Genomic DNA, 13,696 nt, shown 5'->3' with positions numbered 1-13,696 from the left:
TAAAGCTTTTTTTGTAAAGTATTAGTTTCGAGGAAAGCTTTTAGCAAATGTTTTTGCATTAGCAGATGTAGCTTAAACTTGGTTAAAGCGTTGAACAGACGACTTTAAGTTAAGTCAGTAACGTTAGCATTTGAGCTTGTTTTGAGTGGTTGACTTAAATATATTGTTTAGAACTATTTGGTTACAGTAAACTTCTTAGCAAGGCAGTCGAACAAGTATTGGCAAGCTGTTAAAAAGACTGTAAATTTCAGCCGCTTTTACCAGCTCGTGGAATTTTAATATTGTACTTGTTGCATTTACAGTTAAAGCAAAAACACTGATGAAAGTCCATGTGAATGTCAGCAAAGTTTTATCGGCCAGGGTGTCGTGCCAATTAAGGCACATATCCCCGCCAGGATTTGCATCCCCTGGCCGCGGGAGCGCGCGAGCACTCTGCTGCACTTCGAGACACGGCAGGTGAAAACATCGTTTTTTTCATGCAGTGATCAATTTTTAGATTTTGGGCCAGTTTGCTCCCTTAACATTTAAGCTTTAATGTCAAAAATAAAAAAAAATGTCAACATTACATATTAAGGTGGTTATTTCATTATATTTTTTTGTCAACTTGTGCCTTTAGATTTCTACCGTAAATCACCAAACGTTAACAGGGTTTTCCTGCGTTTATTTTTTTAGCGGCCGACAAAACAAATTTTTGTCCCGCCAAAGCCTGGTTTGGATCAGTTATTGTGATCTATGACTGATGTAGATGACTGCTGCGCTTGTGATAGAGCGCATGTTAACTGAGTGACAGAGAACGAGCAGAGAGCCCCTCCCCCGCCCCTCTCTCGTTCTTCACAATAAGCACGGTCTTAACTCTCTCATATTTCACATATTAATCAAAATCAAAAGGTCAGAAGACCCAATCCATTTTGCACATGGCGCATTCGGACACTTTTGTGGGTGTGCACTCAAAAAATGTTGACTCTTCTCTAACAAGAGAAGTAGTTATCTTCTATTGCTATTAAAAGTTTATTCATTTATTTCAATGTGTTTTAAATATTATACACTTACTGATAATAATTAATTTAATATATATATTTTGTTTGTAGGTTGTGGGTGTCATTAGAAATGTAAAATTTGCTCTGAATGAAACTAATTGCCACTATGTCTCCCACAGCAACGTATGAAATTGCCTGCACAAAATTAGTCGAATATGAACACAGATGTACGAACCGAGTCCGATTCTACAGAGAATATGGGAAGGGGGAAGCGCAGAAAGAGGTGAGGCTATTTGAATTACTACTACTAAATGGATGGTGAAAAATTTCCCAATGATACAGGAAGGACATGTTTTGTGGGAGTTTTGTTAAGTGTATTTGGCTCAAAGCTGTCAAAACGAGGGAGATAGACAACAGATATAGAAAGAAATAAATAATATTAAATGTAATGTAATGTCAGTTAATAAAAATAACAATCACATGTTTTGGGGGGATAAGAGATGTATACAAATGGATGTGTGCATGCCTGAAGGGAGCATAGGGTGTTGGAACAGATGTTAAGGATCAATGTGAGGGTCTCTCTGGTATCTAGAGTGTAGATACCAGAGATGTATATATTTTTTAACCAACTGTTTTTAAAACACTTAAACTCATTGATTGTGCTTGTATATTATAGATTTCTAGGCGAGTGATTTTGTCCAGTGAGGATGAGCCCCATCAGGCCTACACCTCCATCCACCCTCAGGTCATCACTTCCACTATAAAAAAAAGAAAATGTAAGTCAACTTGACATTATTTGTTTTCTGGAGAAAACTATTCTGTACCAAATCTTTTGTAGTTGAGCCAATTCAACATTTAATGTCTATTGGATACAGAAGTACTTAAGAATTTAAATTTTATATATATATATATATATATATATATATATATAATATAAGATTTTTTTGTTGTACAAGATTTTTACAGTGTGGATTTTTGCTGAACCAACACAACAAAATTATTCTTTTTTTTTTTTTTTTTTTTTTTTAAAGCGCACCGGCTGCATCCACCCTCTGATCTGTGCCGGCTCCATCCACCGGCTCCATCCACCCTCAGATCTCTGCTGACACCTCCACGGCCTCCATCCAACTTGCAGTACAACTTTGTGGGCCGAAACGGGAAGAGAGAGTTCAAGGCCTTAAAACTGTATGAAGTAATGGTAGGTGTGCATGTAGATAATGTTTTAAGTTGTACTGATACTAGAAAGCTGTCACAAGACCCCAAAGTTATAAACATTATTTACTGCCTATGTTTACTTGCACCCAAATAATACATTTGTAATCGGATTGACGGCTCAATCAAATTGAAAGACGTTCATGTAAACACCTTAATCGATCCGACTGAGCTTGATCCGAATGAAATTTAGATCGGATTGAAAGGGGTGGTTTATTCCTTTTCTAATCCAATCCAACAGCAAAAAATGACCATGTAAACGCTTGAATCCGACTTCTATCTCATTCGTTCTCAGAAGATCTGGGGCACATGCGCAGTGCAATGTTGACACACATTACGCAGTGCACAAAGTCACGTTCACGTTTTGAGTTGAAAAGATGCCAACAGGCAGTGACGTAGTTGTATCCCTTCATCATAATATTGGAAATATTTCCGTTTAAAAACAAGAAGGGGAGCCAGTGGATATCATAAAAGAAGCAACGTGCAAACTTTGCGCAAGAGTTATTGCTGGTGAAAAAGTCACAGAAAGTGAAATTAAAAAGTGACGGAGCTGTCTGACGCTGCATTAACGGAGCATATTCTCTCAGAGATGAATTTCAATATAATATGCTGGTAACGGTATATAAAAAAATAATTTATTCCATTATTTATCTGGTGGCTGTACATATAGGCAAGTGGAACAAGTGAGAATAATAGAGAATACGAATCTGACGTCACGCCACATTGAGTTCTGGGTAACTTCTTTGTTTATTCGCCAGTTTATTTGTCTATTATTATTTTGTGTTAAACAGTTTTTTTTTTTTTTTTTTTAGTCGGTGCTTGAAGTAACGCTGCACTTAATTTTCATTGATGACTGCAGTGTTAGGAAATAGTATTATAGACTACACTCTAAATAATTTTAATTATAGGCTATAATTCATTTTAATAATAGACCTAAAAAAAAAATTAAATCATTTTTAAAGATAGCTAAAAGCCTAATCTTTTATTATCCTCACAGCACATATAATATTAATTTAATAAAAGAAGCTGAACCTAATAGTTATAATAAGACTAGAAGAATGTAACACGCCTACATTAATTGGAAATACTAAATCCTCTTAATATTGCCAAGATTTGAAGTTGTTGACAATATCTCCGCTATCGTCGATACATGATAATCGTCTGTTGACGCAACCTGGGTTACCGCATGTGTGACTGATATGACGTCACGCACGCACAGTGCGTGCGCAAACGTTTTAATCATAATGTATATAAAACACATATAAATGGATAGTTGAATCAGATTACAATGTTTAGAGTACATGTAAACAGATCTGCAATCAGATTCAATTCATTCGGATTGGTGAAAATTGGTGCATGTAAACGTAGCCACTGTGTATGGAGTTGCAAGTAAGTTGCCTAACTTGTGTGTTTAAGAGTATGTGTGTAGTTCTAATAATAATCTTATTGATTTATATAGCACTTTTCTTTACATAGGCTACGTTCACAATGCAGGCTGAAACGACCCAATTCGATTTTTTTTGCCCCTATGCGACCTGTATCTGATCTTTTCATGACAGTCTGAACGACACAGATCCGATCTTTTCAAATGTGACCCAGGCCACTTGGGTATGTGGTCCTGAATCCGATACGTATCCAATCTTTTGAAATGCGACCTCCGTCTGAACGGCCAGGCCACATGTATCCGACCCGTACGTCATTGATATGCTACAAATGTCATAATTGTGCGTTGAAGTAGGCGGGAACGAGAAGATAAACAACAACCATGGCGGACGATGCTGCTGAGACCAGTCAATGGAAGGGAAGCTAGGTCACAGATTTAATTAATATTTGGGGTGACAGCTCTATTCAGGCCAAACTCGAGGGCTCTTATCGGAACCGGGCGGTTTACGAAAACATTTCCAGCAAAATGGCCGAGCGTGGTTACAGACGATCCTGGCTCCAATGCCAGCGACAAATAAAAAGCCTCCGAGCCAAATAAAGGAGGGTTAAAGCCTGGAACAAACAAGGTGGCCGTCTACTTCCACAAACAACGAGTGACGTCGTTGACCGTTGCGTACTCTTCTGCGCATGCGGGTCACTTTTGGGTCATTTCACGTTCACACAGGAGATAACAAAAAGTCGCATTTAATTGAAAATGTGAACGGCCTTGCAAAAAAATCGAATTTTTCAAAAAATCGGAATTGAGCATTAAGCCCTTCAGTGTGAACGTAGCCATAGTTGTCTTTACAGTCCTGGCAGAGAGCTGTGGTGGCACATATAAAGTAAGTGACTGTTATATTTGTTTCTTGCAGGAGGCTTAAAGAAAAGCACCATGACCAGCCAAATCATCTGTAAAGATGTAGAGAAGGCAGTCTCCAAGTGGCTCATTGGTGCTAGGGACTGGGGGTAATAGACAGGCCCGACAGGCAACCCCTCAAGGACTTCAGGCTTCGGGTTCATTTGAGGTGGAAAGTAGCTAATCCTGTCTCTAACAGTGAGGGAACACTGAGCAAAAGTTTTCTTAATGAGAGTTTTCTTAATGTTTTTGTTAATTTTACTTAAATAAAAAGGTAATTAATTGTATTACTGGTCTTGTTATTATTGTAGCTCATTTAACCCAAGATGTTTGGGTCTTAAGGACCCGTTTTAAAGGTTGCTAAAAGAAAAAATATGCTATTTATTATTTTTTTCTAACACAAACTCATTGGCCGTCTGTGTGCAGGAGTGTTGTCTTTCTGCACCTGCTATTCCCACACAAAGTTACAAAATTGTTACATTTCAAGCATTTTCACCTATTCTGATTAAGTTCTAAGAAATAATCTCTAATAATGATATAATCTTTTCTATGTTTTTTTATTTTTTTATTGAATTTCCTTGGTTTCTCACAAAAAACAAACAATCATAAATGCGATCTCACAGGGGTAAATGGCTAAAGTAAACATCTGTCAAGTATTTTTTACATGAATTGTTATGGCTGTATTGATTTAAAAGCCTAATAATATGGTGGGTCCACCAGACCCAGTAAAATTAGCTGTGTAAAAAAAATATGAACATGGGTTACAGAACTGTATGGGCTGACTGTAAAATAAGATGAATTTGTTAGCCCATAATAATGGTTATTACCCTTATGGGTAGAATAGCAGGGGCCCATGTGCAGCCCACATGGGGCCCAGGTAAGTGTGGGCCCCAGATGGGAGAAACCTGGGTTGACCGTGTGGGTTTTAGCTAGGGCCCATGTGAAGCCCAACTTCAGCCCATCTGGGCTTGCCCACATGGGGCCACCATGGAACCCCCGGACAAAACTAACTGGGCCCCATCTGGGCAGCCCAGATGGGGCCCACTCACCAGCCCATATCCAACCCTTATGGGCCCCACATGGGTGTGTTGGCAGGGGTCTGTTAAATTGTGTTTTTTTTGTTTTGTTTTTTAACTCAGTCTGTTCTCTTACCAATACAAGGCAATCGTGACAGAGCTGGCCGGGCCGTGGTTGAGGTCTATGGGGGCAGGAAAGGCTGGGCATCCTCTCAACTCTCTCCTCTGGAGTTTTGTAGACTGCTGCTTTACCTGCACTCTATTCCCAGGTACCAAAGAGATCAGTCTGCTCAATCACCACAAGGGGGCAGTAAGAGACAGTGTAATTTGGACAAGTATCAGTACCAAATATTCAGCGATGTGGATTCAGTCGTCAGTATCAGGCTTGTGCCTGATTTTGAATAGAATAATTACTCAAATTTGTGTTGAATTTGAGAAATATGCATTATATATATTTAATGGTTTTCATTGTAGAACCAAAATGATGGAAGGAATGGAATGAAATTCAAACAAATTTAAAAAGTTTTACAAATTTCAGTTGTTTCACCGACATCCGGGTAAAAGAAACCGGGGCTAACTTAGTGGGCTGCTTTTATGTCTTTAGTATTAAACCGCGCTCTCATTTAATACAAACGCAACCGGTGTTTATTTATTTGGTAAGTAGCCGTGTAATAAGCGGGACAACAATGCATTAAAATGTATGCTTGACATTTTGTAATTTTGCATTGCTTTGACAGTATTATTAGTGTACTACAATTTAGACAGTTATTTCATTCTCCTGTCAGGTGTTTGCTCTGTATACAGTGTCACTAAATTGCCCTATGGCTAATTACTCTTAAACATTTACTGTTTATATATATATATATACACACATATAAACCCATTCACTGTAATCCCAGAATCACATATGTTGTAAAATAAAGTGTATGTTTGTTTTTTGTTTTTTTTTTCCAGGACGGACGTCAGAGAGCTGGGACTTACTGTAGTGATTGACAGCAGGAAGTGCCCTCTGCCCTCTGTGTTCTACAAATCACTGCTCATGGTTCAGGTGAGGACCTGCCCAGAAAACAAATCATCGCCTCCAACAGCAATACAAACCTGAACACATCCTTCATATGGTATGCACACAATGATTGTATTTCAAGTGCAATGAGTGCATTTCAAGTGTGTGTGTGTGTGTGTGTGTGTGTGTGTGTGTGTGTGTGTGTGTGTGTGTGTGTGTGTGTGATACAGGAGCAGGCCCTTCATGCAGTGCATACTATATTGATGCTTGTTGATAAAGACTCTAATCCTCGCCCAGAAAAACATCCTGGTCTACAGGTAATTAACACCCCCAAACACACTCGTTGTACCCAGCAATTACACCTTCATGGAAACCTGCAACCCTTTAATTAACACCTAGAATGTCTGAATGTCAGCTATCCCTGTCTGATGTCTCCAGGAACTAAGTTTTCATTGTTGTTGTTGAAAGAAACAAATACTGCTTATCTTCAAGGGCGAATTAAAATCAAAAGTGACAGTAGACATCTCAAATAAATGCTGTTCTTTTGAACTTTCCTGAAGAATCCTTATCACAGTTTCCACAAAAATATGAAGCAGCAAAAACTGTTTTCAAAGTTGATAATCATAAGAAATGTTTCTTGAGCAGCAAATCAGCATATTAGAATGATTTCTGAGGGATCATGTGACGCTGAAGACTGGAGAAATGACGATGAAAATTCAGATTTGCATCAATTACATTTTACAATATATTCACATAGAAAACTGCTATTTAATATTGCAATAATATTTCACTTTTTGTACTGTGTTTTTGATTAAATAAATGTACCGACTCTTTCTTTTAAACAGTATTGGTTAATATCAGTGCTTGGCTCTCACACACACTTGTACAGTACAGTACAATATGTTAAAGTGCATGATCATTTCTTTTAGATAGATGTTGTGACAACACTAAAAGCTCTTCATAAGACAATTGATGGACAGCAGTTGACCTCTGACCTTGGTGGAACCTTCCCTTACCGTCATGAGGACTGGCTACAGTTTCATCAGGTAGGAGAAGAGTGGCGGTCACAAAAACTCCCAGTAACATTTTCCTTCTGATAGATGTCTGTAGCATTTCAATGACACTGACACTGTTAATGTGAAGTTTGTAGGTTCAAGCAGGGATTATGTAGAATTTCTGTTCTATCTGTTCTTATCTGTACTTCTAAATGTTGACGCACGGGCACTGAAACTGACCTTTCCTGACCCTACTCATAGTTTGAGTAGTAGTGAGAGTTTCTGTAGTAAGAATGTGCTATTATGTAATCAGTTCTCTCAAACCATCAGTATACAGCTGTTGAAACACTTTTAAATAGACGTGATAGAATGATGCAATAAGTTCTAGTGAAGTAGACAATGGTTCAGGAATTTCTGACCGCAACAAATGGCTTTTTGTTTATTTAAGATCTGAGGCACTTTAACTTCCATGTAACAACACAACTTTTCCTAGGCTTACGAGAATTAAATTTAAACTTGATGACTTGCAGCAGAGTCTGTCTGCTGGCCATGCTTTAGATTCCTTCTGATGATTAAATATCTGAATAATCAGAAGGCGCAGTATAGAAAAATATCTAACGTGTGTTTTCCACATGTGTCTTTCAGAAACTTTCCCTCTTTCAACTCGACCTTCAAGCAGCATCTTCATTACTTCAGACAGCAATCAGGAGGCTTGATGTTAAAAAAATGGACACGGCAAAGGTAAACTGGATTCTGCATGTTAATTTCTGAAACTCTCATTGAATACAGTACTTTTGTATCCTATTAAATTAAAGGTAGGGATGCACCAATATTTAAATTTTGATGATAAGCCAGTAATTATTTTCAGACAACTGATAAATGGCTGATATTCTGTACTATTTTGTATAAATTAAAGGAACACTCCACTTTTTTTGAAAATAGGCTAATTTTCCAACTCCCCTAGAGTTAAATAGTTGAGTTTTACCATTTTTGAATCCATTCAGCCGATCTCCCGGTCTGGCGGTACCACTTTTAGCATAGCTTAGCATAGTCCATTAAATCTGATTAGACCGTTAGCATCTTGCTCAAAAAATGACCAAAGAGTTTCGTTATTTTTCCTATTTAAAACTTGACTCTTCTGTAGTTACATCGTGTGCTAAGAATGATGGAAAATGAAAAGTTGTGATTTTCTAGGCCAATATGGCTAGGAACTACACTCTCGTTCCAGCGTAATAATCAAGGAACTTTGCTGCCGTACCATGGGTGCAGCAGGCACAATGATATTACGCAGCGCCTGTTATCCCCTGCTTGCAAAGGGAGCGTGCCTTGCAACCATGGAAATGTTTGTGAGAGGCAATGTGTAATACCATTGCGCCTGCTGCACCCATGGTACGGCAGCAAAGTTCCTTGATTATTACGCTGGAACGAGAGTGTAGTTCCTAGCCATATCGGCCTAGAAAATCACAACTTTTAATTTTCCGTCAGTCTTAGTACATGATGTAACTACAGAAAAGTCAAGTTTTAAATAGGAAAAATATTGAAACTCTTTGGTCATTTTTTTGAGCGAGATGCTTACGGTCTAATCAGATTCAATGAACTATGCTAAGTTATGCTAAAAGTGGTACCGCCAGACCCAGAGATCAGCTGAATGGATTTGAAAACGGTAAAACTTAACTATTTAACTCTAGGGGAGTTGGTAAATTAGCCTATTTTCAAAAAAAGTGGAGTGTTCCTTTAAAGAAAAATAAAACACTACACACAATCATTATAGTTGCTACAAATTAATACAAGAATCAAAACTTAATGCACAGTATAAAAAAATTTAAATTCATTCTGAAATTTGGTAAAGATTACATTTAACATTATTTTTAAAGGCTAACCTTAAAGGGATAGTTCACCCAAAAATGAAAATTTAATGTTTATCTGCTTACCCCCAGAGCATCCAAGATGTAGGTGTCTTTGTTTCTTCAGTAGAACACAAATTATGATTTTTAACTCCAACCGTTGCTGTCTGTCAGTCAAATAATGCTTGTGGATGGGAACTTCTACAATAACAGTAAATAAAACTTGCTTAGACAAGTCCAAATTAAACCCTGCAGCTCATGACGACACATTGATTTCCTAAGACACGAAACGATCGGTTTGTGCGATAAACCGAACAGTATTTATATCATTTTTTACCTCTAATACACCACTATGTCCAACGGCATTCATCACTCGATTCGTTTGGTCTGATCGCGCTCTGTTTTGTCTGACAACGGCAATGATGTCTCGCTCTCATTGAAGTATATGCGCGAGACATCACTGCCGCTGTCAGAGCGTGATCAGACCAAACGAATCGAGTGATGAATGCATGATGAATGCAGTTGGACATAGTGGTGTATTAGAGGTAAAAAATTATATAAATACTGTTCGGTTTCTCACACAAACCAATCGTTTCGTGTCTTAAGACATCGATGTGTCGTCACGAGCCGCAGGGTTTAATTTGGATTTGTTTAAGCAAGTTTTATTTACTCTTATAGTCCAAGTTCCCACTGACTTGCATTATACCACTGACAGTGTTCTACTGAAGAAACAAAGTCACCTACATCTTGGATGCGCTGGGGGTAAGCAGATAAACATCAAATTTTCATTTTTGGGTGAACTATCCCTTTAAGTGAGTTTTAGGTGACAGAAATATAAAAATAGGACAAATGAGCATGTAAAATTAAATATCCACTGTGGCTCATACCAATAAATTATACAAACAAAAAAATTCTGAAATCATCCATTATGTTATATTGTGCACCCCTAAATAAAGGTACAAAAAAAGATACAAACCTCATTTAAAATAAATAAAAAGGTTTACGTAACATAAAATGAGCATAAATGTGTGTGTGTGTTTGTGTGTGTGTGTGTGTGTGTGTGTGTGTGTGTGTGTGTGTGTGTGTGTGTGTGTGTGTGTGTGTGTGTGTGTGTGTGCTTTTGTTTATATTACATTGTGGGGACCAAATGTCCCCATGATGTAATATAAACCTGAGTTCACCTACATCGTGGGGACCAGCCAGCGGTCCCCACAATGTAAATGGGTTTATAAATCATATAGAATGAGTTTTTGTGAAAAAGTAAAAGTTTGCACAGTTTCCTGTGAGGGTTAGGTTTAGGGGTAGGGGCAGGGTAGGGGGATAGAATGTACAGTTTGTTCAGTGTAAAATGCATTGAAGTCTATGGAAAGTCCCCACAATTCACAAAAACAAACATAGGTGTGTGTGTGTGTGTGTGTGTGTGTTCAGTTTATTTAATGTTTATTATAAATTTTGTTTGCAAAAAAACTCATTCAAAATAAATGCAAAATTCAAAAGCTCATTTATTTAATTTGACCTCCTGAGGAATGCTGCTCCTTAACTAACCAAATCATTCGTTCAGGATGTACAGTCCTGCATCCAGGAGCAAAGGAGTTCCATGAAGATGGTGCTTGAGGACACACGATTGGTCGCCCTCCAAAGAGAGGGTGGGTCTATTCTCGCTAGGATGAGGAAGGAGGAGTCTCGATTTGCTCAGTCTGAAGACTTCAGGTATTTCCCTCAGTATGTTTGAATCTCAGCAGGTTCAAGTCGCCTTGATCATGATTAAAGCTCAGCTGTGCCCATAATGTTTGGACAGCTGTTCGGTCCAAGTTAATCCTGTTTACCCAACAGCAAGAGCCTTTATACACGCAATGGACTCCATTGGAGAACCAGTATATGATGTGAAAAACAAACTTAAAGAGATAGTTCACCCAAAAATGAAAATTCTGTTATTATTAACTCACCCTCAAGTTGTTCCAAACCTGTATGAATTTCTTTCTTCTGCTTTTTTGAAGAATATGGGTAGCGGATTAGAAGAGGTATTAGATTCTGGAAAAGTATGACCAGTGTGTTGAGAACTGGTCTTTACCAGCCTGTTGTACTCAATATTTACCATAAATTAATTAAAAACTGGAAAACGTGTTATATTTACAGTATCTGCATGTGTTTTGCAGTCGCTGAGAACACACAACACTTATATGTTGCCTTTCTCTCCTGCAGGGACTCTCTGGAGGCTGTGACGTGTCTGTATAACCAAGTGGAAGAGGCTGTTCACACGCTAGTGATGAAATCCAACCAGTCACTGCGACATCTAGAACATGTTCTTCTGTTAAGAGAAACAGAAGACTCACTCAGCACAGTATGCATTACATCCCATCACTGAATGCGTGTTTATGACAGATAATAAGCACAGCCCACAGAAAGCACTTCAACTCTGAAAATAACACAAGACAAACATTGAGAAGTGAAACATGTCTGCTGCAGAGAATAAATCAGCCATTGTTACAGCAGATGGGCAGACAGTCTCAACCTTCATAGTGAAACATAACATCACTGCGCTAAATAAAGTAATTGTACTGTAATTCTTCTGAAGAGAACATTTTGAGAAAAGGCTAAAAAGACCAGCGAATTTTGGTGCAACTGCATTTTGTGGCACAATTTCTTTTACCATAGAAAATAACTTTGACTCTTCCGTTAATTAAAGTCAAGGTTACAGTTAGGCATATAAAATGAAAATAAACAGGGCAAAGCAATACATGTTAAAATGTACAGTTTAATTCAATTATATTATATTCAGCCATGTAAATCAGGGAAAGATGGTAAACTGTGGCATAATTTTAATATTAGATCCACTTATTAAAACAATTATGAATAATTATGAATAAATGGTAATGCTTTAACAAAAATACAAGCTTCACATTTGTGCTTTTAAACTCTCAAAGTTCACAGTCCCATTTACTTTGTGAGAATAGTTTATGTTGTTCACAGATCCAAACATGGTGTGATGCAGAGGAACAGTCATGGCAGAAGGACAAAGACAACACAGAGAAAACTCTGCTGAAAATAGAGCAGAGACTACAAGACATTCGAACTGTTCTTATACAAGCAAAGGTAACAAATCCTGAAGACATTCACTCAATATACTCTAGTATGCAGACTACCAAAAGAAGATGGATTATCCAGAATATGAATGTTATCAGTCTTAAATTTTGTGTTATGGATTTATGTGGACTGCTGAGTTCAAAAAGTAATAAAAATACCAGACTGTTTCTGATAATGAAAATGGTTCAGGAATGTACAGTTTTAAATAAATAATGATAAGAGCTAATGGTTTATGAGATTTCAGACATCTTGGAGATTCTGCATAATGTGTAAGGGGAAAGAACATATTCTGTGTATTTTTGTTTTTCTAGGAGAAAAAAGAAAAAGGGATGTTGTTGATTAAGGAAGTAGAGAGAAAAATCAAGGGAATGCATTATCCTGAAATAGACGTTTTTCGTTGTAACACCACCACTTTCAAAACCAACTTGACTGGGTTTCTCTTGAAAGCCGAGGAACGTAAATCTGAGCTGGAGGCTTCTATGGATCTGTATCGTTTCTGTGAAGAGGTTAGTCAGCATACATGGACAATAATTAACATGGACATTTTACTTCTTTTGTGAAACAATTAGTGGGATTAACAATTAGTATTTATCAATTAGACCACTGGGGTTATGGAAAACCAACAGGGAATTTACTGTGTTCTCCAGAAATGAATCAAATCTTAAAACAAATGGAATTTTTATAGTTAATAAACATTTCTGATTGTGCAGAGCAGTAAAATATTTAATTTGTATTGCTTTTGGGAAAAATAAAACTTGCTTGCAAAATGCAAATCATACATATTTTTGATTCAATCTTTTGAGTCAATTCTTTTCAGTGAATCAGTCAAAACCAAAATTATTTAATAGTGCATCTGTCTGAAATTATTTAAAACAATTAACACAAACAACTTGACAGGTCATGGGAAAAGTCTTGGCATTTCATTGGGTAAAGATTGTGGGAGCACCAAAAATAACTGATAATAACTGAACATCAAATCAGCATATTAGAATGATTTCTGAAGGATCATGTGACACTGGAGTAATAATGCTGAGAATTCAGCTTTGATCACAGGAATAAATTACATTTTACAATATATTCAAATAGAAAGCAGTTATTTTAAATTGTAATATTATTTCACAATATTTCTATTTTTACTGTATTTTTGATCAAATAAATGCAGCCTTGATGAGCAGAAGAAACTTTTTTCAAAAACCTTTCAAAATCTTAATTATTCCAAACTTTTGACCAATAGTGTATATATAAAATGAACTAAAATAATATACCTATATTGTGTGATATATATGC

General features: G+C 37.2%; 1 protein-coding gene across 7 annotated transcripts in view; it reads left to right on the top strand.

Moving 5' to 3' along the window:
- The window catches only part of quo (quattro), a 66,552-nt gene that overhangs the window by 29,288 nt on the left and 23,568 nt on the right, over positions 1–13,696 (top strand). For 5 of the 7 annotated variants that reach the window (XM_067374206.1, XM_067374202.1, XM_067374207.1 and 2 more), the window contains exons 5-13: positions 5,629–5,752; positions 6,438–6,531; positions 6,717–6,803; positions 7,416–7,532; positions 8,127–8,222; positions 10,887–11,047; positions 11,528–11,666; positions 12,296–12,418; positions 12,721–12,915. In XM_067374206.1, the coding sequence (XP_067230307.1) occupies positions 5,629–5,752; positions 6,438–6,531; positions 6,717–6,803; positions 7,416–7,532; positions 8,127–8,222; positions 10,887–11,047; positions 11,528–11,666; positions 12,296–12,418; positions 12,721–12,915 (1,136 nt within the window). The remainder of the gene's footprint in view (positions 1–5,628; positions 5,753–6,437; positions 6,532–6,716; positions 6,804–7,415; positions 7,533–8,126; positions 8,223–10,886; positions 11,048–11,527; positions 11,667–12,295; positions 12,419–12,720; positions 12,916–13,696) is intronic. The other 2 variants (XM_067374205.1, XM_067374204.1) reach the window with 1 other exon arrangement.

Source organism: Chanodichthys erythropterus, chromosome 21 (assembly GCF_024489055.1).
Source record: "Chanodichthys erythropterus isolate Z2021 chromosome 21, ASM2448905v1, whole genome shotgun sequence".
In the NCBI taxonomy this organism is placed as follows: domain Eukaryota; kingdom Metazoa; phylum Chordata; class Actinopteri; order Cypriniformes; family Xenocyprididae; genus Chanodichthys; species Chanodichthys erythropterus.
This window is presented reverse-complemented; position numbering and strand designations above follow the sequence as displayed.